This window comes from Medicago sativa, chromosome 2, assembly GCF_051527215.1.
Source record: "Medicago sativa cultivar Bolivia chromosome 2, Bolivia_mono, whole genome shotgun sequence".
Lineage (NCBI taxonomy): Eukaryota > Viridiplantae > Streptophyta > Magnoliopsida > Fabales > Fabaceae > Medicago > Medicago sativa.
In genome coordinates, this window is record NC_140750.1 from 66229330 (window position 1) to 66252060 (window position 22731).

The 22731-nt window shown below is 35.9% G+C and overlaps 4 protein-coding genes across 5 annotated transcripts; 2 read left to right on the forward strand and 2 right to left on the reverse strand.

Annotated features, from left to right (window-relative positions):
• Positions 1–264: 264 nt before the first annotated feature.
• THE1 (protein kinase family protein) lies at positions 265–3469 on the forward strand. Its single transcript, XM_085745871.1, has 2 exons — positions 265–343; positions 508–3469. The coding sequence occupies exon 2, from the start codon at positions 640–642 to the stop codon at positions 3163–3165; it is 2526 nt and encodes an 841-aa protein (XP_085601997.1). The 5' UTR covers positions 265–343; positions 508–639; the 3' UTR covers positions 3166–3469.
• Positions 3470–3975: 506 nt separating this feature from the next.
• LOC146949848 (uncharacterized) lies at positions 3976–10783 on the reverse strand. The gene is made up of 3 exons (XM_085745872.1): positions 10524–10783; positions 9518–10228; positions 3976–4250 (listed from the first exon to the last, which is right to left on the reverse strand). Exons 1-3 carry the CDS (start codon positions 10759–10761, stop codon positions 4174–4176), a joined length of 1026 nt encoding a protein of 341 aa, XP_085601998.1. The 5' UTR covers positions 10762–10783; the 3' UTR covers positions 3976–4173.
• A 1651-nt stretch (positions 10784–12434) lies between these two features.
• On the reverse strand, positions 12435–14357 carry LOC146949849 (uncharacterized). Its single transcript, XM_085745873.1, has 2 exons — positions 13968–14357; positions 12435–13566 (listed from the first exon to the last, which is right to left on the reverse strand). The coding sequence occupies exons 1-2, from the start codon at positions 14203–14205 to the stop codon at positions 12779–12781; spliced, it is 1026 nt and encodes a 341-aa protein (XP_085601999.1). The 5' UTR covers positions 14206–14357; the 3' UTR covers positions 12435–12778.
• Positions 14358–15726: 1369 nt separating this feature from the next.
• On the forward strand, positions 15727–18906 carry LOC146949850 (uncharacterized). Of its 2 annotated transcripts, XR_015027395.1 has the most exons (5): positions 15727–15873; positions 17000–17070; positions 17561–17641; positions 17759–18490; positions 18669–18906. XR_015027395.1 is itself a non-coding variant. In XM_085745874.1 (4 exons), the coding sequence occupies exons 1-4, from the start codon at positions 15768–15770 to the stop codon at positions 18693–18695; spliced, it is 285 nt and encodes a 94-aa protein (XP_085602000.1). In that variant the 5' UTR covers positions 15727–15767; the 3' UTR covers positions 18696–18906. The 2 variants fall into 2 exon arrangements, 1 of the variants encoding a protein (XP_085602000.1); XM_085745874.1 differs by lacking the exon at positions 17759–18490.
• Positions 18907–22731: the final 3825 nt, after the last annotated feature.

The following is a 22731-nucleotide window of genomic DNA, read 5'->3' on the forward strand; positions in this document are numbered from 1 at the left end:
GAAAAATACAAACCCTTTTTATAACCCTCATTTCTCAAACTTTCATATAGTTTTATTTAATTTATATTTATAAGATTCCACAAAATCTTCAATCAGAAAACAGCTGCTTTTTTTATGTGAAAAATAGTTGCAAGTTGTAAGAATTTGAAGCTTCATATTTGCATTGTGTGGGGTCCTCTTTGACAGGCTAATCAACAGCCTGGAAAAGGGTGTTTGCATTGCATTGCAACCACACTAAAAACTTCAACTTGATCCATTTTCAGTAATGGGTTTCACGTAATTTTCATCTGGGTCACACTCTTTTTCTTCAACTCAAAATTTTTTGTAGCAGCATTCAGTTTTGGTAAGTGTACATTGATTTAATTAATTAACACCCTTTTTGAGTAAATTTATGTTTATGTTTTTGACTTTTAATGTTAGAACTATCATTGTGTTTTTGTTTGGTTTTTTTGCATTAAATTTGATAGATCCGTGGTTGTTGTTTTTTTTGGTTTTTCTTTGTCTCAGGTTGTTGTTTTTTCTTCAATTTTGTGACTTTTGGGATTTGAAGCTAAAAGGGTATTGTAGTTGGTTACAAACCTTTTATGGGTTGGTGTTGTTGAAGAAGATTTGAGAGAAGCTAAACTAACTACAACGGTGATGATGTTGAAGCTTGTTTTGGTTGTTGTTACTGTTATTATTGCATTTTTGGTGAATGTGTCATTTGCCTTATACACACCTCATGATAATTATCTAATTGCTTGTGGTTCATCCAAAAGTGTAAACTTTCAAGATCGTGTATTTGTCCCTGATTCACAGCATTCTACATTAGTGTTGAAAACTGGAAATTCAGTTGTTGTTGGCAGTTCAAATTCAAGTGTTGTTCCATCTCCGATTTACCAATCAGCTAGGATTTTCACTGAGAGAAGTTCTTATAGATTTGATGTTCAACAAGGTAGGCATTGGATTAGGTTATATTTTTATCCTCTTCCAAACAGTTTACATAATTTGACTTCAGCTTCTGTAACAGTTGTTAGTGATGATTTTGTTCTATTAAGCAACTTCACTTTTAGAAACTATAGTGGTTCTTATATGTTTAGGGAGTATGCTATCAATGTAACCTCTGATACCTTGACTGTAACCTTCATTCCTTCGAATGGTTCGATTGCTTTTGTGAATGCAATTGAAGTTGTGTCAATGCCGGACGATTTGTTTGTCGATCAAGCATTGGCACTTAGTCCATTAGCCCCTTTTAATGGTCTTTCCGAACTTGCTTTCGAAACCGTTTACCGTTTGAACATAGGAGGAGCCTTGCTTACTGCCGAAAATGACACGTTGGGAAGGACTTGGGAGAATGATCAGAAGTACCTTCATGTGAACAGTTCGGTCACTAATGTGTCGGTCAGCCCTTCAAGCATTAGGTATCGACCAGGAGTTACCACTGAGACAGCACCTAATTGGGTCTATGCCACTGCGGAAGCAATGGGGGATGCAAATGTAGCCAATTCAAATTTCAACATAACTTGGGTTTTTCCTGTAGATCCAAATTTCTCCTATTTTGTTCGGCTGCACTTTTGCGATATTATTAGCAAGGCGATGAACACGTTAGTTTTCAATGTGTTTGTAAATACTGATATAGCGATTGGAAGCCTTGACCTCTCATCTTTGACAAATGATTTGGCTTTGCCTTACTATAAGGACTTTGTTTCCAATGCTACATCGGACAACTTTTTGACGGTAAGCGTCGGTCCTGATACGATGGCAGACATTACAAATGCAACTATGAATGGATTGGAGATATTGAAAATCAGCAATGCATTGAAGAGCTTGGATGGACTTTCGTCGGTCAAGAGTTTGCTTCCCAGTTCAAAATCAAAAAAGAACAAGATAGGAATCATCATTGGCTCTGCTGCTGGTGCTGTTGTTGCCTTTGCTTTTATTGGTTTGTGTGTTTGCTTGTTGGCGAGGAGAAAATCGAAGTCTTCTCCTCAAGAGGGTGGTCATTCATGGCTGCCATTGCCCTTATATGGAAATTCTCAAACAATTACAAAAATGTCGACAACTTCACAGAAGAGTGGAGGAACTGCAAGCTTCATTTCTTCGACGAATCTTGGACGGTTCTTCACTTTCCAAGAAATCCTAGACGCAACAAATAAATTTGATGAGAAGCTTCTTCTTGGTGTTGGTGGTTTCGGTAGGGTTTATAAGGGAATCCTCGATGATGGTACCAATGTAGCTGTTAAAAGGGGAAATCCAAGATCCGAACAAGGTCTTGCTGAATTCCGAACTGAAATCGAGATGTTATCAAAGCTTCGCCATCGTCATCTTGTGTCTCTAATTGGTTACTGCGATGAAAGGTCAGAAATGATTCTTGTCTATGAATACATGGCTAATGGTCCCCTCAGGAGTCATTTGTATGGAACAGATCTACCGCCTTTATCGTGGAAACAACGGCTTGATATTTGCATCGGAGCAGCAAGAGGTCTTCATTATCTCCACACCGGTGCATCTCAAAGTATAATTCACCGAGATGTAAAGACGACAAACATTCTTTTAGATGATAACTTTGTTGCTAAAGTTGCTGACTTTGGCCTCTCCAAAACCGGTCCTGCACTCGATCAGACTCATGTTAGCACAGCGGTTAAAGGTAGTTTTGGTTATCTTGATCCAGAATACTTTAGAAGGCAGCAACTCACAGAGAAATCAGATGTTTATTCATTCGGAGTAGTTTTAATGGAAGTGCTATGCACAAGACCGGCGTTGAACCCTGTCCTTCCTAGAGAACAGGTTAATATAGCCGAGTGGGCGATGAACTGGCAGAAGAAGGGAATGCTTGATCAAATCATGGATCAACAGCTTGTCGGGAAGGTCAATCCTGCTTCGCTTAAGAAGTTCGGGGAGACCGCGGAGAAGTGCTTGGCCGAGTATGGAGTGGATAGGCCATCCATGGGAGATGTTTTATGGAATCTTGAATATGCTTTGCAGCTCCAAGAAACCTCGTCAGCACTGATGGAACCGGAAGACAACAGCACGAACCACATTACTGGAATTCAGTTGACACGTCTTGAGAATTTTGATAACAGTGTAAGTATGGTTGATGGAGGCAACTCTGTCACGGATGATGACGCAGAAGACGCTGCTACAAGTGCAGTGTTCTCTCAATTGGTAAATCCACGTGGAAGATGAGTTATTTTTCCTGTATCATTGGTTCTGGCCATAAGCCATTAATTATAATGGCTGTTCTGGCCTTGGACAAATTGAAAAGTCCTGCTCGATGAATGAAATGTTGTTTTCTGGTCCATTATCGCTTTTGTAATTCTTTTTTGTTTTTTCTTTTTTCTTTTTTGCCTATAAGCAAGTTACCATATAATATTTGAGCAAGTAGGTGGTTAGAAATTGTATGTAAGTTATTATAAGGTTCTGTTGTACTTTGTATAAGGCAATGAAGAGTTCTTCTTTTACTTTATAATGATAAAATTTATTTAGAAAATGGATCAACTATTCAAAAGGTACTGTTTCTGATAGGTTAACTTCCTTTCCTTTTCTCTTTTCTAGTAATTCCTAAGAGATGATATACTCTTGAACATTTGGATTGTCAATCAATATGATATGATATCCAATAAAATGAAAATGACAGAAAACTGTTGAGAAGGTCTTTAATACATGAATTATGATTGGTTTTCTCCTATACTGATGTAGTCATGTAGAACCAAAGAAAATGAATTATAAAGACAAAATCATGTTTTTGAATTAACTTGTTCAGTTCATTGACTTTTTTTTCCCCTCCACGTGAGGAGTTTCTTCATTTTTTTGCTGTTCATTCTTTAATATATGATAAAAAATCTCATGGAAATTTTCATGCTTGTGCTTATATCACATTGCAGCAACAAATTCCAATACAAGGTGTTTTCATTCACACTTTCAAGTTTCTTCAGTTTTCTTGATCTTGATCTTAGGCATGATATCATAAGGTATGAATTGAGAAAGCCTTCTATATAATCATCACAATATTCAATCATTTATAAGCAAACAAGGTATTACAATTTTTAATCAATAGGTAAGGTGGTTACAAATAACTTTTTAGCCACTGAGTACATCACATACTTTTTTTGTGTTACAACATTCAATCATTAATAAGGAGAAAATATATATCAATAAAATAATAATATAGGAAAACAATGGAAAATGCCAAATTTATCTTCTGCAAACTATACCATTACCACTGCTGGCACCACCAGTGCAATCCATCATACCATATTCAATCTCCAAGCCTTCTGATAGAAACTGGTACCAATAGGATAAATAACTGAATATTATTGTTTATTATTGATAATTCTCTGGGGAAAGGTTCCCTAATCAGAGATAATTATACAATCACACACTTGTACAGAATTGAAATTACACGGTACACACTCACAAGGTTTCGAGAGCCTTGTCTCTCCTTTTCCAATAATCCACACAATAATTATAAGATAACTATTAAGTCTGACTTTTCCTTATTTATATAACAGAATACACACATTCTAGAAAATAACTGCTAAATAATAACTTCTGCACAGAAACTGGTAACTGCCCATAACCGACACAGAAACTGCCAAGTCAGTTTCTGTTTCTATTCCTTGAATAATATTTCTTTATGAGAGGTCTAACAATACTCCCCCCCCAAAAGAGTCACCTTGTCCTCAAGGTGAAATGAAGGAAATTGCTCTTTAATGACATCGATGGATTCCCAAGTAGCTTCGAATTCGGGAAGGTCTTTCCATTGAATGAGGACCTCAGCAACACCATCAGTAGTGTTGCGTACAGCTTTGACATCAGCTGGAACAACTTGTAATTCCATGTCTTCAGAGAGCATTGGTGGAAGTGGTTGCGGATTTGTTGAGGGAGAAATAGCTTTCTTCAGTAAAGATGCATGGAAAACTGGGTGTATTTTGCTTTCTGGAGGTAGAGCCAATTCAAAAGCAACTTGACCTATTTGCTTGATAATCTGATAAGGACCATAGAAACGGGGACTCAGTTTCTCATTTCTTTTCTTTGCAAGAGACTTCAATCTGTAAGGTTGTAGTTTCAAGTAAACCCAATCTCCATTAGTGAAATTAACTGATCTCCTTGATTTATCAGCATATGCTTTCATCTGCTCCTGAGCTTTCACCAGATTTTGCTTCAAGTCATGGAGAATTTGATCTCTTTCGTCGGTGAGAACATTAACTTCTTCTACCAAAGATGGAATAGTGGTGCCTTTGAGTAGGTGTGGTGGATCTCGACCATAAAGGGCTTTGAAAGGAGTCTGCTTCAGAGAACTATTATAGTTGGTGTTAAACCAGAATTCAGCCCATCCTAACCACTTAGGCCACTGTTTTGGTTTTGTTCCTGTAAGGCACCTAAGATAGGTTTCTAAGCACCGGTTGACCACTTCAGTTTGTCCATCAGTTTGGGGATGATATGCAGAACTGAATTTAAGTTTAGTACCTGCCATTCTGAATAATTCCGACCAAAAGTGACTGAGAAATATCTTGTCTCTATCTGATACAATGGTTGAAGGAAAACCATGCAACTTGACAACCTCTTTGATGAAACTTTCTGCAACATCCTTGGCTGTGAATGGATGACTTAGAGGAATGAAATGAGCATATTTTGTTAAACGATCCACGACCACCAGAATTACATTTTTTCCATATGCTTTGGGTAACCCTTCTATGAAATCCATTGAAATATCAGTCCATACTTGAGTCGGAATGGGTAAAGGTTGCAGCAGCCCCGTAGGAGACAAAGTCTGATATTTATTAAGTTGGCAAGTTTCACAAGTGGCCACAAATTGTTGAATATCTTTTCTCATCCCTTCCCAATATAAAATGGCAGAAATTCTTTTGTAAGTTCTAAAGAATCCTGAATGCCCCCCAACAGCCGAACTATGATAGTCTTTCAACAGATTTGGAATTCTTGAAGATCCTTTAGGTAACACCAACCTACCTTTAAAGAAAAGTTTCCTATCCTTAAAGGTATAACCTGGATGTGCACTTGCATCTAGCATCAGATCTTGGATTATCCTTTGCAATTTAGGATCATTTTGAATTTCTTTTTCCCAATCTTCTAACTCCTCAAATTGCACTCTAGAAAGCGCTGCATAAGTCATTCTCCTTGATAAAGCATCAGCCACGCTGTTATCCTGCCCAGGTTTGTAGCGTATTTCAAAATCCAGTCCCATTAATTTGGATGTCCACTTAAATTGCTCTTCATTCAAAAGTCTTTGATCAACAAGGAATTTTAGGCTCTTCTGATCAGTGAGGATGATGAAATGCCTTCCCAAAAGATAATGCCTCCACTTTTGTACCGCAGTCACAATAGCCATCAATTCTCTTTCATACACTGATTTGGATTGTGCCCTGTCTGATAAATTCTGACTATGGAAAGCCACTGGTCTGCCCTCTTGTAGTAAAACAGCCCCTAAACCTTTATTGGATGCATCTGTCTCTATAGTGAAAACCTTAGAAAAATCAGGGACTGTTAGTATAGGTAATTCAGCCATGAACTTCTTCAATTTTTCAAAAGATGATTGAGCCTCTTGATTCCAATGAAAACCGTCTTTTTTTAACAATTGTGTCAAAGGTCTTGCAATCTTGCTATAATCTTTAACAAACCGCCTGTAATAGCCAGTGAGTCCCAAAAATCCTCTCAGAGCCTTCAGATCCTTAGGAATGGGCCATTCCATCATCACATCAATTTTTTTAGGATCTGCCGCTACTCCTTCTCCAGAAATAATGTGACCCAAATATTCTAACTTTGATTGACCAAATGTGCATTTTTTCTGATTGGCAAATAATTTGTGTTCCTTCAACAACGCTAAAACTGCCTGAAGGTGTGCCTGATGTGTTTCTACCGTTTCGCTATACACCAATATGTCATCAAAGAAAACTAATACAAACTTCCTGAGATACGGCTTCAATATTTCATTCATAAGGGACTGGAAAGTTGAAGGAGCATTAGTCAGTCCAAATGGCATAACAACAAACTCATAATGACCTTCATGGGTTCTGAATGCAGTTTTTGGGATATCTTCTTCCTTCATTCGTATTTGGTGATACCCAGACCTCAAATCTAATTTAGAAAAAATTGTTGCTCCTCCCAATTCATCTAGTAACTCATCAATAATAGGAATTGGAAATTTATCAGGCACAGTGATCTTGTTTAGAGCCCTATAATCAACACAAAAACGCCAACCTCCATCTTTTTTTTTAACCAAAATTATAGGACTTGAATATGGACTCACACTTGGTCTTATGACACCAGAATTTAACATATCATCTACTAGCTTTTCAATTTCATTCTTTTGATAATGGGGATACCTGTAAGGTCTGAGATTTGGAATGTTGGCACCCTCTTTCAATACTATGGCATGATCATGTCTTCTAGAGGGAGGTAGTCCTTGTGGTTCTTTGAAAACTTCTGCATAACTTGTCAGAATCTCCTCCAGCCATTTGGGACGAACCTCTTGTTGTTTCTCCTCTTGCAAAGTTTGATATTCTAACAAGTAACCTTGCCCTTCATCTTGCATGGCCTTCATGATGGATTTTAGAGAAGCCGGGGATCTCTGTAACTCGGCCTCCCCTTTTATAATGTGGTATCTACTGCCCATAGGTATCTTGATGATTAAATCTTTGAAATTGGCTCTAATTTCCCCAAGACCAGATAACCACTCCATGCCTAACACCATATCCACTCCTCCTAATTCAAAAACAAAGAAGTCGTCTTGAATTTCCATCCCTTGAATGAGTACTTTTAATTTTGGACACATTCCTTCACATGGAATCCTTCTTCCATCTCCCACTTCCACATAGTACGGTGGGGTTTCTTCTCTGGTCAGGTTCTCTTCTTTAACCAACCTAGAAGAAATAAAATTGTGTGATGCTCCACAATCTATCAACACTATCAGTTTTCGTTCTCCCAAAGTTCCCCACAACTTGATGGATTTTTTTGTAGTGAGTCCGGTGATACTATACATTGAAAGTTGCATAATTTTCATCTCCAATTCCGGATCCTTTTCATCTTGTTTGCTTTCTATGGTTTCTTCATCTATATCTTCCTCCATTAATAACACCTTGAATTGTTTATTTGCACATACATGTCCAGGACTAAATTTCTCATCACATCTAAAACATAGTCCTTTTCTTGATTTCTCTTGTAATTCTGCGTCTGACAATCTTCGAAAGCCTTTGGCATTGAAAGATGAATTTGGCTTTGGTTTGCTAGTTTCTCCCATAGAACTTGAGGCTGAAGAAAGTGCATGTGAACTTCCCTTATTGCTTGGATCCCACGTTACTGTTTTGGTGTTATTGTAAGGTCTGAAAGTGGATTTTCCACTTGAATTGGTGGCAGTGGTAGCATTTCCCTTGTTCAACAAATTGTTTTTCTCATCCACTCTTTGTGCATAATCCATCAGTTCGGACAATCTTTCTACAGGATGAAGTTTCAATTCAGCCCTTATGACATCCTTCAATCCATTTAAGAAAATTCCTTTCAGATAAGATGGTTCAGTGCATTTCAAAGGGCCAGCATATAACTCAAATTGTTCTCGATATTCTTCTACTGTGCCAGTTTGTTTTAGACTTAACAATAATTCAAAAGGGCTTTGAATCATTGAGGGTTGGAATCGTTTGAGTATGGCATTGCGAAATTCTTCCCAAGTGGGATTTTGTGTCGAAAATTCCCACCATTGGTACCAAGCAAGTGCCTTCCCCTCCATAGCCACCATAACAGCCTGTAACTTCTCAACTTCATTCATGCATTTCAAATCGAAGTATCTATCGACTCGGGTCAACCATCCATATGCATCGCTGCCGTCAAAAACTGGAATTTCCAATTTTCTCCACCTTTCCTCACGCCTGCGAGGGTGATTACGATTCACAGATTCATTTTCTGCATCTGAATGATCCTCTTGGTGTCGCACCCCTCCTGAATCGTTGTGATTCATACGACGTATAGACTCCACCAATTCTGTCAATTGTCTTCGGGTTTCGAGCCGCTCTTGTTCAAAGTTCTTCTCCATCGTTTCCCGCATAGCAAGTAGTGCTTCAAACCCTCGTTCTAAGACTTCAATGCGTGCCTCCATCTCCTTTCTTGTCACAACCATCAAAGCACAAGGATCGTAGTGCTCTGATACCAGTTGATAGAAACTGGTACCAATAGGATAAATAACTGAATATTATTGTTTATTATTGATAATTCTCTGGGGAAAGGTTCCCTAATCAGAGATAATTATACAATCACACACTTGTACAGAATTGAAATTACACGGTACACACTCACAAGGTTTCGAGAGCCTTGTCTCTCCTTTTCAAATAATCCACACAATCATTCTAAGATAACTATTAAGTCTGACTTTTCCTTATTTATATAACAGAATACACACATTCTAGAAAATAACTGCTAAATAATAACTTCTGCACAGAAACTGGTAACTGCCCATAACCGACACAGAAACTGCCAAGTCAGTTTCTGTTTCTATTCCTTGAATAATATTTCTTTATGAGAGGTCTAACACCTTCCTGCACTGAATCTTTAGCAGAAGAGAATATACAAGCAAGACAATCTGAAGAAACAAGGGATGTGGTTCTATACTTGTCTTCCCCTCCAACGACCGGCATTGCCACGCCTGGCTTTGCCGGATTTTGAAAATCTGGCTGATAAGTTCTTCCAAGAACTCCTTCAACTTTGGACGATAAACCATAGAATTTGAACTGCACATCCAAATGAGCAAAACAATCATCATCAGGAATCTGATAATTATGGATTCTACTGTCCTCCTTGGTGACAGGCACCACATTGACAGATATTTCAGCAACTTCTGGGATTGTAACCATGACACCGTTCTCATTCGATGTTCTCTCGACTCTAAGTTGATTTTCCTCGGATTGCCATGTAGAGAGGTGACCTTCAGGGATTACGAGATCCTTTCCGTCATAAGAGAGCTTCAAATGGTCAACTTCGTCATCCCAAATTGATGATGGTGTGGCTTCAATAGAAAAGTTGTGTGAATCAAAGAGGACCCCCAATGCTTGAATCCAAGTATAATCCCTTGGTCTCCCTTGCGGCCTAAGGCCGATAAAACGAGCATTGATTTGAAGGTTCACGTCAGATATCAAGCTGAAGTGCTCATTCCTCCTTCCATGGAAGTAGAAAACAATGCCATCCGCACCAACGAACCGAGGGTCCAGGCATGCAGATCCGCGACCATTACAATTTGGTTTACGACCTGCTCTCATATCCACTATATAATTAACACTTGTTCTATTGCATTATAAATAAACAAAAGAAAAATAGAATCTCAAAACAAAATATGTTCTTTTATGAAATTCACAGGTACTCTCTTATCATAAGCAATGTGACCGCAATCGGGGTTCCATCAGTCACATTTGACCATGACTCTCCGCAATATCAAGGATCACAAAGCGACTGCAACCCTTACTGCGACCATTATCATAAAATACGAAAAATAAACAACTAATTTATATGCAAATGTGCCAAGTATTGAACATAAATAATCTTACTTTTGCACTGAGTTTTGCACACAGGAGAATCACAATCAAGATAGCAAACTTTGTGTTTTGGGTTAGCAGGTGATCTTGAAGGGCACTGAATAGGGCAAGTCAGTTTCTTGAGAAAACAACGGCTCTTACGGTTGGTACACGTTTGAGTATCAACATTAATACACATCACACATGATGATACAAACACAAATAAAAACAAAACAAACATTAAGCATTTGTTGTTACTTGAGAAATCCATGTTGATTTTCTCTTGTTTGATAGATACAATGAAAGATCAATGTAGCCTCACCTTATATACTATCTATTTGCTTATAGAAAACTCAACAAGTGGTTATTTTTCTACTGACTTTAACATGAACGTGAGTGAGATGAATTGCTGGAATTATTTGTGGCATCTTTTACATTGTCAAAACAATTACAATATAGCAAGAGATAATGAAAGTTGACTTAGTGGTTTAGAATGGAGACAGAATTCATGAGAGATTATTTTTGACTTTCAACCATGAAATGTGGCTTTCGGTAATTATGAAATAGTTAACATGCATGAAATTTTGAAAAAGCAAAGTGCAAATGTGCAGTTATATAAAAGATTGGGTATATGATAAGTTATGTAGGGAAAATACATAAATTTGCTATGAACATACATTCGAACTTACGTGTTAAGCGATGTACTTGTCAAGTTATTTAAATTGAAAATTAGCTAACTTTATAGATTTTGTGCACCAAAATCTGCGTTTTGAATTTTGTGTCACTTGGTCAAAAAACTTTGTGTCACTAGTAGGTTTTAGAAGAGGCTAAGGATGTGTGTTTTTTTTTTCCTTAGTATTTTTCCCTTCTAATCTTGAGTGATTTGTAGTTTAATGAACATTTTAGCTATAGATCAATGTCGAGTGCTAGTGATTAATTCGACTTAAACCACTCAATTAACTCGAAATTGGCAGGTAGGTGATTAGAGGCTAGACAAGTTTCCTCCCAGCCGAGGGAATGTTAAGCGAAGGCTATATCAGCCGAACTATGGATATCTGATTGTTTCTCAAGTCTACTAACCAATACGTGCGTGTAGAAGTCAAAGATCTCTGACTAAGTCAAAGTTTATTAGAACTGGACAATGAGATATCGAATCCATGCTCCCTGTTTATAACGTCACTAACCACAAGGGGCGATGAGCACGGACACATGTTTTATGGAAAGTTGCACACTATGGACCTTATCAACGGATCATGCCATGAAATGCAGCCGAAAGTGGGGTGCTACAATCACCTCAACGAGGGAAAACAAACACACTACCCACAAAAATAGCCGAACAAGACTAGACATTGTAAGCCATGTCATTTCGGTCGGCATGAATAGTTTTGCATATAAATACCTACTATGTACTATGTATAAAACACAAACAATCAATCGAACTTAAACCTATTCTCGCTATTTTATCTATTTTATCCCTTTATCTTATTTTTACATGCATTTCTTTGTCTAGTAGCAAAAACCAACTGAACTTAGCTCTCTACGAGAGCAGTTAAGCAACTCAGAGCTGAGGGACATAGTTTATTCTTCAGCGATACCTCGGCTAACTTTGTTGCCAAAGTTGCTGATTTTAGCCTATCCAAAGCCGGTCCTGCACTCAATCAGATTCATGGGCGCCCGGCAATTAAATGCAGTTTCAGTTATCTTGATCCATAATACTTTAGAATGCAACAACTCACGGAGAAATTGGATGTTTATTCATTCGGAGTAGTTTTAATTGAAGTGCTATGCACAAGACCGGCATTGAACCCTGTCCTTCCTAGAGAGCAAGGTTGTACTCATTCGGAATAATTTTTTTTTTTTACATATGATAAAAAATCTCAGAATTTCCCATGCTTGTGCTTGTATCAATATATGCAACAATAGATTTCAATACAAGGTGTTCTCATAATTACAAGTTTCAACAATGATCTTGTTCATTTGCATATAATCACTAGGAAATATGTTTCAAAACAATACCATTTTGTCCACCGAGTACATCCCATAACATGTTTCTTTGAGTTACAACTTTCAATCACAATAGAAAAACAATGGAAATGCCAAATTAATACGCTTATTCAAAAGGAAACATGGTTACAAAACAATAACAATAACAAATTAATACAATTCTTACACAAAAGGAAATATGGTTACAAAACAATATTTTGGCCACTGAGTACAACCCACAAACATTTTTTTCTTAGTTACAACTTTCAAACGTAATTATAAGAAAGCATTGGAAGCTACCAAATTTATCTTCTGCAAACTATACCATTACCACTGCTAGCACCACCAGTGCAATCCATCATACCATACTCAATATCCATGCCTTCCTGCACTGAATCTTTAGCAGAAGAGAATATACAAGCAAGACAATCTGAAGATGCAAGGGATGTGGTTCTATACTTGTCTTCCCCTCCAACTACTGGCATTGCCACGCCTGGCTTTGCCGGATTTTGAAAATCTGGCTGATAAGTTCTTCCAAGAACTCCTTCAACTTTGGACGATAAACCATAGAATTTGAACTGCACATCCAAATGAGCAAAACAATCATCATCAGGAATCTGATAATTATGGATTCTACTGTCCTCCTTGGTGACAGGCACCACATTGACAGATATTTCAGCAACTTCTGGGATTGTAACCATGACACCGTTCTCATTCGATGTTCTCTCGACTCTAAGTTGATTTTCCTCGGATTGCCACGTGGAGAGGCGACCTTCAGGGATTACGAGATCTTTTCCGTCATAAGAGAGCTTCAAATGGTCAACTTCATCATCCCAAATTGATGATGGTGTGGCTTCAATAGAAAAGTTGTGTGAATCAAAGAGGACCCCCAATGCTTGAATCCAAGTATAATCCCTTGGTCTCCCTTGCGGCCTAAGGCCGATAAAACGAGCATTGATTTGAAGGTTGGTGTCAGATACCAAGCTGAAATGCTCATTCCTCCTTCCATGGAAATAGAAAACAATGCCATCCGCACCAACGAAACGAGGGTCCAAGCAAGCAGATCCTCGGCCATTACAATTTGCTTTACGACCTATTCACATCCAATACATAATGAACACTTGTTATATCGCATTGTATATTCACATCCAATATATAATGATCACTTGTTATGTCACATTATAAACAAAAGAAAAATAGAATCACAAAACAATGTGATTTTCTTTTATGAAATTCACACGTTTCTTATCAGAAATAATCCTATTTGAGATCGGTAGAACATTAAAGATAAGATCATTTTTAATGAAATTTATTTTTCACAATAAATCAAACGAGAGACCTCTCAGTAACGAGTATCTTTGTATATATTTTCCACATTCGAAACCTAACATGCTCTCATTAGGCCAACCTTATTAAATTTATCACAAGAAAATGCTAAACAAAATAATTTATATGCAAATGTGTCATGTATATTGAACATAAAAAAAATCTTACTCTTGCACTGAGTTTTACACATAGGAGAATCACAATCAAGATAGCAAACTTTTTCCCTTGGGTTAGCTGGTGATCTTGAAGGACATTGAGCAGGACAAGGTAGTTTCTTGAGAAAACAACGGCTCTTACGGTTGGTACATGTTTGAGTATCAACATTAACACACATCACACATGAAGATACAAAAACAAATAAACACAAAACAAACATTAAGCATTTGTTGTTGCTTGAGAAATCCATGATGATTTTCTCTTGTTTGATAGATACAATGAAAGATCAATGTAGCCTCACCTTATATACACTCATTTTGCTAATAGAAAACTCACCTAGTGGTTATTTTTCTACTGATAACATGAACGTGAGTGAGATGAATAGTTTGAATTGTATTTAGCATCTTTTACATTGTCAAAACAATTAAAATATAGCAAGAGGCAATGGAAGTTGACTTTTTGGTTTTGAATGAAAACAAAGACTTCATATGCAGCTTGTATACAGAGAGATTATTATTGACTTTCACTAAATTATTCAAGAAAGGTTGTTTAATATAATTTTATGTAATTATGAAAAAATAACATGAAATTATGAGAAAATTAAGTAGGGTTAACATTAAAAAAAAATGTATAAAACATTAAGTGTGTTTTTTAGTGTGGAAAATACATGTTTTTCTTTTGAATTTCATATTAACATACATTCGAACTTAAATGTGAAGTGATATAGTTGTAAAAATATTTAAAATAAAAAATAGGTAACTTGGATCCTTGTAAAGTTTACATTGTTACGTTGTGACAAAAGGAGAGTGTTGGATTTTGTGGACCAAAATCCGCGTTTGTAACATTGTGTCATTTGTAAGTTTTAGAAGAGGCTAAGAATGTGCTGTGTTTTTTTAATTTTCTTGAGTTAGAGTAATTTGAAGATAAGTGGAGAGGTAAATAAAGTCAAGTTAATATATATTTTAGCTATGGAAGAACTTAGGTACTACCGATTAATCTAACTACCACTTGATTCATAGCACATGGTTCAAAGACAGTTTTTGTATCTAACTAAAGTCTATTCAATCAACTTCATCCTTAGCACTTCCAATGTACATACCATGTTTGATAGGATTTTGACAGTCTCATAACTATTTTTCGTGCAATAAATTACTACTAGCTTTCCTTCAAAAAAAAAAAATTACTACTAGCTTAGTTTTTTCTTTTTTTGGGTAGGAATGAAATTCAATTGACAATAAACAAGAGAACTACATCAGGTCTTATAATCAACAAAAAGCAAAGAATCCATAAAAAAAAAAATACACAGTAAATGAAGCCTTATGGCCTAAAGAAGCAATAAAATCAGCACATTTATTGGAGTCCTGGTTGATAAGTTGGATCATAGGTTTTCCATCTTAGAGTCTAAGAAGGTGCACAGCCTCATCAAGAAGGCACTAAAGGGAGGGGGAGTGAGCAATCCCAAACAAATAAGTGCGTTTTCAAAGAATCACCCTTAAAAATAACATCTTTGAGATACAAATTATGAGCAAAATGGATCTCATAGTTCAAAGTTGTAGTTTTATCTTCGATATATTTTATTGAATGACTAAATATATGATTTTTAGTAAAAGAAGCAAAGAATTCAATAATTTTCACAATTTTTCTAATCATTTATTATCTTTGTACCAAAATAAATAAATAAATAAATATTGTAACAAAAAAATAGATAAATATACTGTTATAAAATAAAATAAAATAAATATAAAAGGTGTTGTGAACAAAACTTGTTATTACAAAGCTGAGAAGAAGTGAGAATCAATCGATCAATCAATCATGGCGGCGTGGACAGCAGCAGCTCGGCAAGCAATGAACGTCGGACGCCTCTCCTCACCCAAATCCGCTTCACTCGTTCATCGCCGCGGCATGGCTGGTTCCTCCGGTATTGTATTCCCCTCCCTTCCTTCGATGCCTTTTCCGTCATCACTGTAAATTTCAAATCTTTCAATCCAAATCACTCTCATTTGTTCATTCATTATTAGAGTGAATACCTAATTCCGTCCTTGACAATTTTCTCGTGGTTCAGTTTAGTCCTGACAAAAAGTAATACCAAACTAGGATAGGATCTAACATTTTCAAATTCGGGACAAATTAATTAGTCCGTCTGTTACAATGAGCTGGGGACGAATTTGTTATCTGTATTTTATACAGATGTTAAGGACTAACTTTACTTGAGTATTGTTTTTTGTAGAGATTAAATTGGGTTGTTAGAAAATTTTGAGGGACCAAATTGAGTCTTTCTTTACTCAGTAAATTATTGTGGAAAGATGAATTTTTAAGTCATTCATAGAGATTTTTGAAGAGCTTATGAAAAATAAATTTATCATGTCTGTAAGTTGTTTTCAATTTGTTTTCATATGCTATTCCAGATGGCTCATTGTTATCTGTTCCGGCTTATGCATTGCCTCTTTGATTGAAGAATAGGCTTCTACAACATCTCTTATACAATACAAGTGTTTCAATATTCAAATGCTTACATAATGTCATTTTGTGTTAACATGCAAAAATTCTGGGCAATCTCTTAAGTATATGCTAATGAATGAAGATCCAAAATCATCATTGCGTAGTTGTTGCATCTTAACTTCTGGTAGGGTGCTATGTGTTTAACTTTTGAGCGTGATCCTAGCTGCAGACTAGGAGAGAAAAATGGAGTGTTAGACTCATCCAATTTAGTGATATGGAATGATATTCAGGAATCACGTTGTTGTAGTAAAGGCACTGCAATTTAGGCTGGATTTTGTGTTCTCTTTTAGACATTTTATTTTATAAATATAGATTGATCTACAATGCAAACAGAAGGAATGTACATACTAGGATTCGAAATTTGCTTATTATTGTCTTCTCTTTGGCTATGAAAATGGAACTTATATGCTATAAAAGGGGTTGATATTGACATTTTAATTTTTAACCATTGGTGAAGCTAGTAGAATGATTGATGACGTGAAGTATTTCCTCTTCTTTCTTGATTAATTTACGTGCCTATATTAATTCGACATGTTGCATTGTAGATCCTCATGGAACTCCAAAGGTGAACATTTGGCAGGATCCACTGTCTCCATCTAAGTGGAAAGAAGAACATGTGAGTGACTTGTGGTTTTTAGAATCTCTCTTTCTAGTTTAAGATCTCTAACAGATTAACCTCATTTTGATTCTGAGACATTTTAGTACACATTGACAATAATATTCTGATGTGATAATATCCTCTTTCAACGTGAGCAACTTCTTAATGGCTTTTTGATTAAGACATATATTTGAAAGCAGTCTCTCTGAAAATCACTTTTATTTTAGTCTTAAACAAACAGGCCCTTAAGGGAACTTGAGAACAGTACACACCTGTATACTCCTGATATAATTATTATGCTTACGCACATATAGTGAACAACACAAACTATCTTTTTCAAGTGATGTTTAGATAACTGATTAGCCTTCGAACTACTATACCAAGGAAGAAGGTTGAGTAATCCAACTTGTAAACATTTAGATTGCCTCATGACATCATCAACATGTTTTTGTTAATATTTAGTCATACTAAAATATTGAATGTTTCACGAAGTCTTTTGTTGTTACAGTTTGTGATTGCTTCTTTGACTGGATGGACTTTACTCTTCTACGGTGGTTACAAGTTCTTCACTGGTGGCAAGAAGGAAGAGGTACGCAAGATTACCTTATAGGAAATTCGATGAATTTTATGATTGTTTCTTACAAAGAACGTACTCTACCTTGTTACCGTGATTTTACTTTATAAAGCTCTTGATTTTAATTTTTAGGATTGTGTAGTAAGCAATTATGTTGTCAATAGCAGCCGCTACCGGCGCTATCGCGGTGCGGGGCGGCCAAAACCAGTAAATCGCGACGCAGCGCTACAAGGCGGAGCGCTTGGAGAAAGCGGCTGATCCGGGCGCGATTGCGGGTATAAAGCGGGCGCGATGCGGGTCAAAGCGGGCGCTTTCCACTTAAAACCATTTTAAGGGTCATTTTTGTAATTTTCAAAACCCTATCTATTACTCTTCTCCATCTGAACCAAATACACAGCTGCAAACACAACTTCTTCATCGTACAAACAAAAAAAATCCATCTCCTCTTCTCATCTCATCATCTCTTGATCGCAGAACCCATCTTTGTTCTCCTCTCTTCGTCTCTTGATTGTAGAATTTGTTAATTTGTTAGTTTTTAATTGTTAATTTGTTAATTGGCAGGGTGACCTTGTTAATTGTTAATGTTTTGCACTTTTGTTACTTTAAGCTTTGGAGGCTTAAAGTGTTGGTTTCCTTGAATTTTATTAGTATTTTATGCAAGTATGTTTTATGTTTTGCTTAAGACTTGTGACTTGTATTTCAAATTAGGAATACTTCATGAATTTTGAGTAATGTTTAAGGTATTTTAGTATTTTTTTTAAACAGTATAGTATTTTAATATTAAATATATTAATGTCCACGCCACCGAAATAGCGCCCGCTACGCGTCCGCATCCCGCGCCGCATTTCCGCTTTGACAACAGAGGTAAGCAATAGCAACCAAAGTTCCTTATATTAAGTGCTTAAATACAGCCAAATATGATTACATGCATATGCTATTTATGTATCATTAACAAATTTTATTTTATTTTCGAGTATAATTTTTAGGATTTTAAAATAAGCATGAAATTTTCTTATGAACTCTTTGTCATGTCTTACTGCAGAAGGTTGCAGAACCAAGCAAGGCCTGAGATTTTAATAACAACTGCTAAGAAGTTGCTGTCCGGGTTGTGATTTTTATCTTTTGTGAAGAGAAGCCAGTTTTGGGCAATTTTATTAGTGTTGTTTGCATAGCACTTGAGCACTTGAAGTATGGTTTAGGACTAATTACAGCTGTTAGAATTCTATTGCTGTTACGTATGATTGTCTCTTGGTAATAAGTTGCAACAGTTTGACATGAAACCAAAATGCTAAGGTGATTGCACAATAAGCCAAGCATAATATAGAGAATATGACCGTCTATTATAAAGACTACTACATATAGTCAAAGTTGCTATACAAATACAAAGACTAAATTACTGCGTTTAAACCACCAATCATTGCTATAATAATTTTGACTATACAAATGCAAAGAGTCAATTACTGCGTTTTAATCTATTTGATTGTATTAAGTTAATTACTAGCAAAATTTAATTCACATACTTCATACCAATTTAGCAGAGAATCTCACTCTTTTTTGATATTCATTATTTGTTGTGCGAAAATCACCGTCGACACATAAACAAATTCATAATCTAAAAATCATTTTTTCTCTTATCATGTTTGGATTTTTCCACCTAGTCATTTTTGTTAGAAGTTATCATTAAATGGTTAATATATAGTTGACTTTATCTTTATTCCTTATTTTAGTCATTTTTAACAATATAAAATTATCTTATCTAATCCACGTAATTAATGTGCGTGTAACAATTATCTTTACAACCTATATATAATCTTAAATCACCACTTGAAAGACATCTTCATTAGTACTTTGTCTAAACCATTGCCAACATGTGTAGATCATTTGATTATCCCTCACATTCACATATCCATCCTGATGGTTGTATTGACTCATTCACAATCAACAACTTTGATTTTAATTTAAAGAAAGAAAGCACCATGTTGGCTAGCAAGAGAAAGAAAACCAAACGTAGGTCGAAAAAGTTGATGTTAGAGACCATTCCAGAGGAAAAAGAGCTATATGTTGATAATAATGACAATGATACTCATCCAGAAGAACTTGAAAAAGCTTACAGTCATTTGGAAATTGATTTACAAGTATTGAGGAAGTCGTTCGATATGGGACTTTGTGTACTTTGTTTTAGCTTAGGTTACATAGTTTCTACTAAATTTCATCCACGACCCAAGCTTTCTTCTTTTTTATCATCATCCTCTTCCTTGTTCTTGTAACATACATAGTTGTAAATACTAAGAACTAGAGTGACATTAAGTTGTAAATATTAGGAATAAATTTAAAATTATCTAAATAATGTTAGGGATGCATTTAATACCATGGAAAAAAAATCTTCATGTTATTTGTATTTTTCTGTAAGTGAATTTAATGAATGACGAATCAAAACCAAAATGCTAAGTTATTTTCCCTTTGATAAAAATAAAACAAAATGCTAAGTCGATTTGTCATATGGTATACACACAAAAAACCAAGCTTAATCGGAAAAAAGTTTAATTAGTATATTTTGTCAGTGTATAATTATTTTACAAATGCATTCACGTCATTAGATGCAGTGTAAAGTAATTGTACACTAACAGAGTATACTAATTAAATTCATGGACAAAATATGAATGTTTCTCTATTATATGACTTGTAATTATATTGTTAGTAACATCGAGATTTATTTCCTGTGTTGTTATTCTCGTTTCAAGATTTTTAGTTTATTGTTCATATTTCAGATTATAAGTAAATTTAATGGTGGTATACGGTGAAATCATAATATATTAACTTGTTTCTAAGCCGCGTAATATATTGTAAGCAATTAATCGAAAAAGTAGTAAATGTTGTATTTTGAGTAACACTCCAAAAGTTCCAAGTCTCTTGTGGTTGGATCTTTTATAAGTCTGATATAGACCTATAAACAAATTCGTTATCTAAAAATCATCATTTTTCCTTATTCTTTTCGGATTTATTAGAGGAAGAAGAACAAAAGAATAAAGAGACTGGTTCAGCTGTTACTTAAATAGCAAGCTTTCTTGCATTCCAAGTCTTTCCATTATGTTTAGCCTTAATCTTTGATTAGTTTGTAATTAGGCTAATTGTATTTTGTTCTATTCCTATAAATAGCTGATGTACTCTCATTTCAACACATGATGAATGAAGCTATTTTTCCATTTCTCTATTTTCATAATATGGTATCTAGAGCTTTTTTTGGTTCATCCATGGCGGAAAAGTTAGTTACAGTTTCATCTTCATCAATTTTTGCTTCGATCTTCATCAATTTTTGAAGATTCTTCGTGGTTTTTGCTTCTTTCTTCAGCATTCATCTTGCTCCTTCTTCGTGTTGCTGAATTTTTGTCTTCTCTGCATTTTCTGCAATGCCTCGTCAAGCTCAACAAGACACAGAATCTGTCTTCTATGTTCATCCAAGTGAAGGTCCAAACTCTGTTTTGATTACACCTCCATTGGATGGAACAAACTACCTCGCATGGAGTCGTTCCATGATTCGAGCTTTTGGCGCGAAAAACAAATTGAAAATTGTTGATGGATCAATGGAGATTCCAGATGAAGACGACTTGAATCGTTATGCTTGGGAACGATGTAATCATCTCGTTCAATCATGGATTATCAATTCCGTTTCGCCTCCAATTGCGCAAACCCTAGTTTTCCATGAAAACGCCATTGATGCATGGAATGATCTTAAAGAACGTTTCTCAAAAGCTGATAAAATTCGAATTGCTTCACTTCGTTCTAAGATCAACAATCTGAAACAAGGTTCTAGATCAGTGTTGGAATATTACACTGAAATGAAAACTCTATGGGAAGAGTTGAACTCTCATAGGCCTATGCCTCACTGCACTTGCCCTCATCCATGTCGTTGTGCAGCTATGAGGGAGGCACGCCAGTTTAGACTTGAAGATCAAGTCATGCAGTTCTTAACTGGACTCAATGATCAATTCAATGTGGTTAAAACGCAGATTCTCATGCTAGATCCTCTTCCTTCCATTAACAGAGTATATTCACTTGTTGTTCAGGAAGAAAGTAATAATCTATCTCTTGTTTCTTCCAACATTGAACCTTTTTCTGTTGCTAATGCTGCTGAGTCACGCCAACCTCAAGGTAGAGGTAGAGGTAGAGGTCATTACAACTACTCTAAACCTCCCAGACAATGCAGCTTTTGTGGTAAAACCAATCACACTGTGGAATATTGCTATCAGAAACATGGATATCCCAATTTTCCCAAGCAACATGCTTCAGTGAATGCCTCTAGTAACAATGATGAAGTTGAGGCTCAACCAGGAAGTTCTAGTGCTTCACCTTCCAGTTCCAGTATATCTCAAGAAAAGTATGATCAGTTGCTTAGCTTGTTACAACAAGTAAATTTGCTTCCTGCAGCATCTACCCCAACTTCATCTGCTGGTGCTAATCATGTTCATACACCAGATTCCAGTTTTCCCACTCAGTCAGGTATATCTTCCATTTTCACTTGTTCTATTGCTTCTAATAATCATGATTGGTTTTTAGATTCTGGTGCTAATGAGCATGTTGTTTCTAGTACTGATTGGTTTACTTCTTTCCATAAAATCAAGCCTAAACCTGTTAATTTACCCAATGGTACTTCTGTGTTAGTTGAGTATGCTGGCACCATTCATTTCACTCCTGATTTTTTCGTAGAGGATGTCTTGTATTCCCCTTCATTCACACTTAATCTGATTTCTATCTTCAAAGTGTGTTCTACTTTACAGTGTTTTGCTTCCTTTCATGCTAAACAATGTTTATTACATGACATTCACTCCCAGAGGATGATTGGTTTGGGTGAACAAGTTGGAGGTCTCTATAGATTAGTCTTAGATTCCTCTAAATTTCAGTTTCTTAATAAACCTTCTGTTAATAATGTTACCAATGGTAACACCTTTACTATTCCTATGTCTGCTCTGTGGCATTTCAGATTGGGCCACATTTCCAATAAAAGACTCCATCATATGTCTCACCTTTATCCTACTCTCACTGTTGATAATCATGCTACATGTGATGTTTGTCAATTTGCTAAACAAAAGAAATTACCATTTACTTCT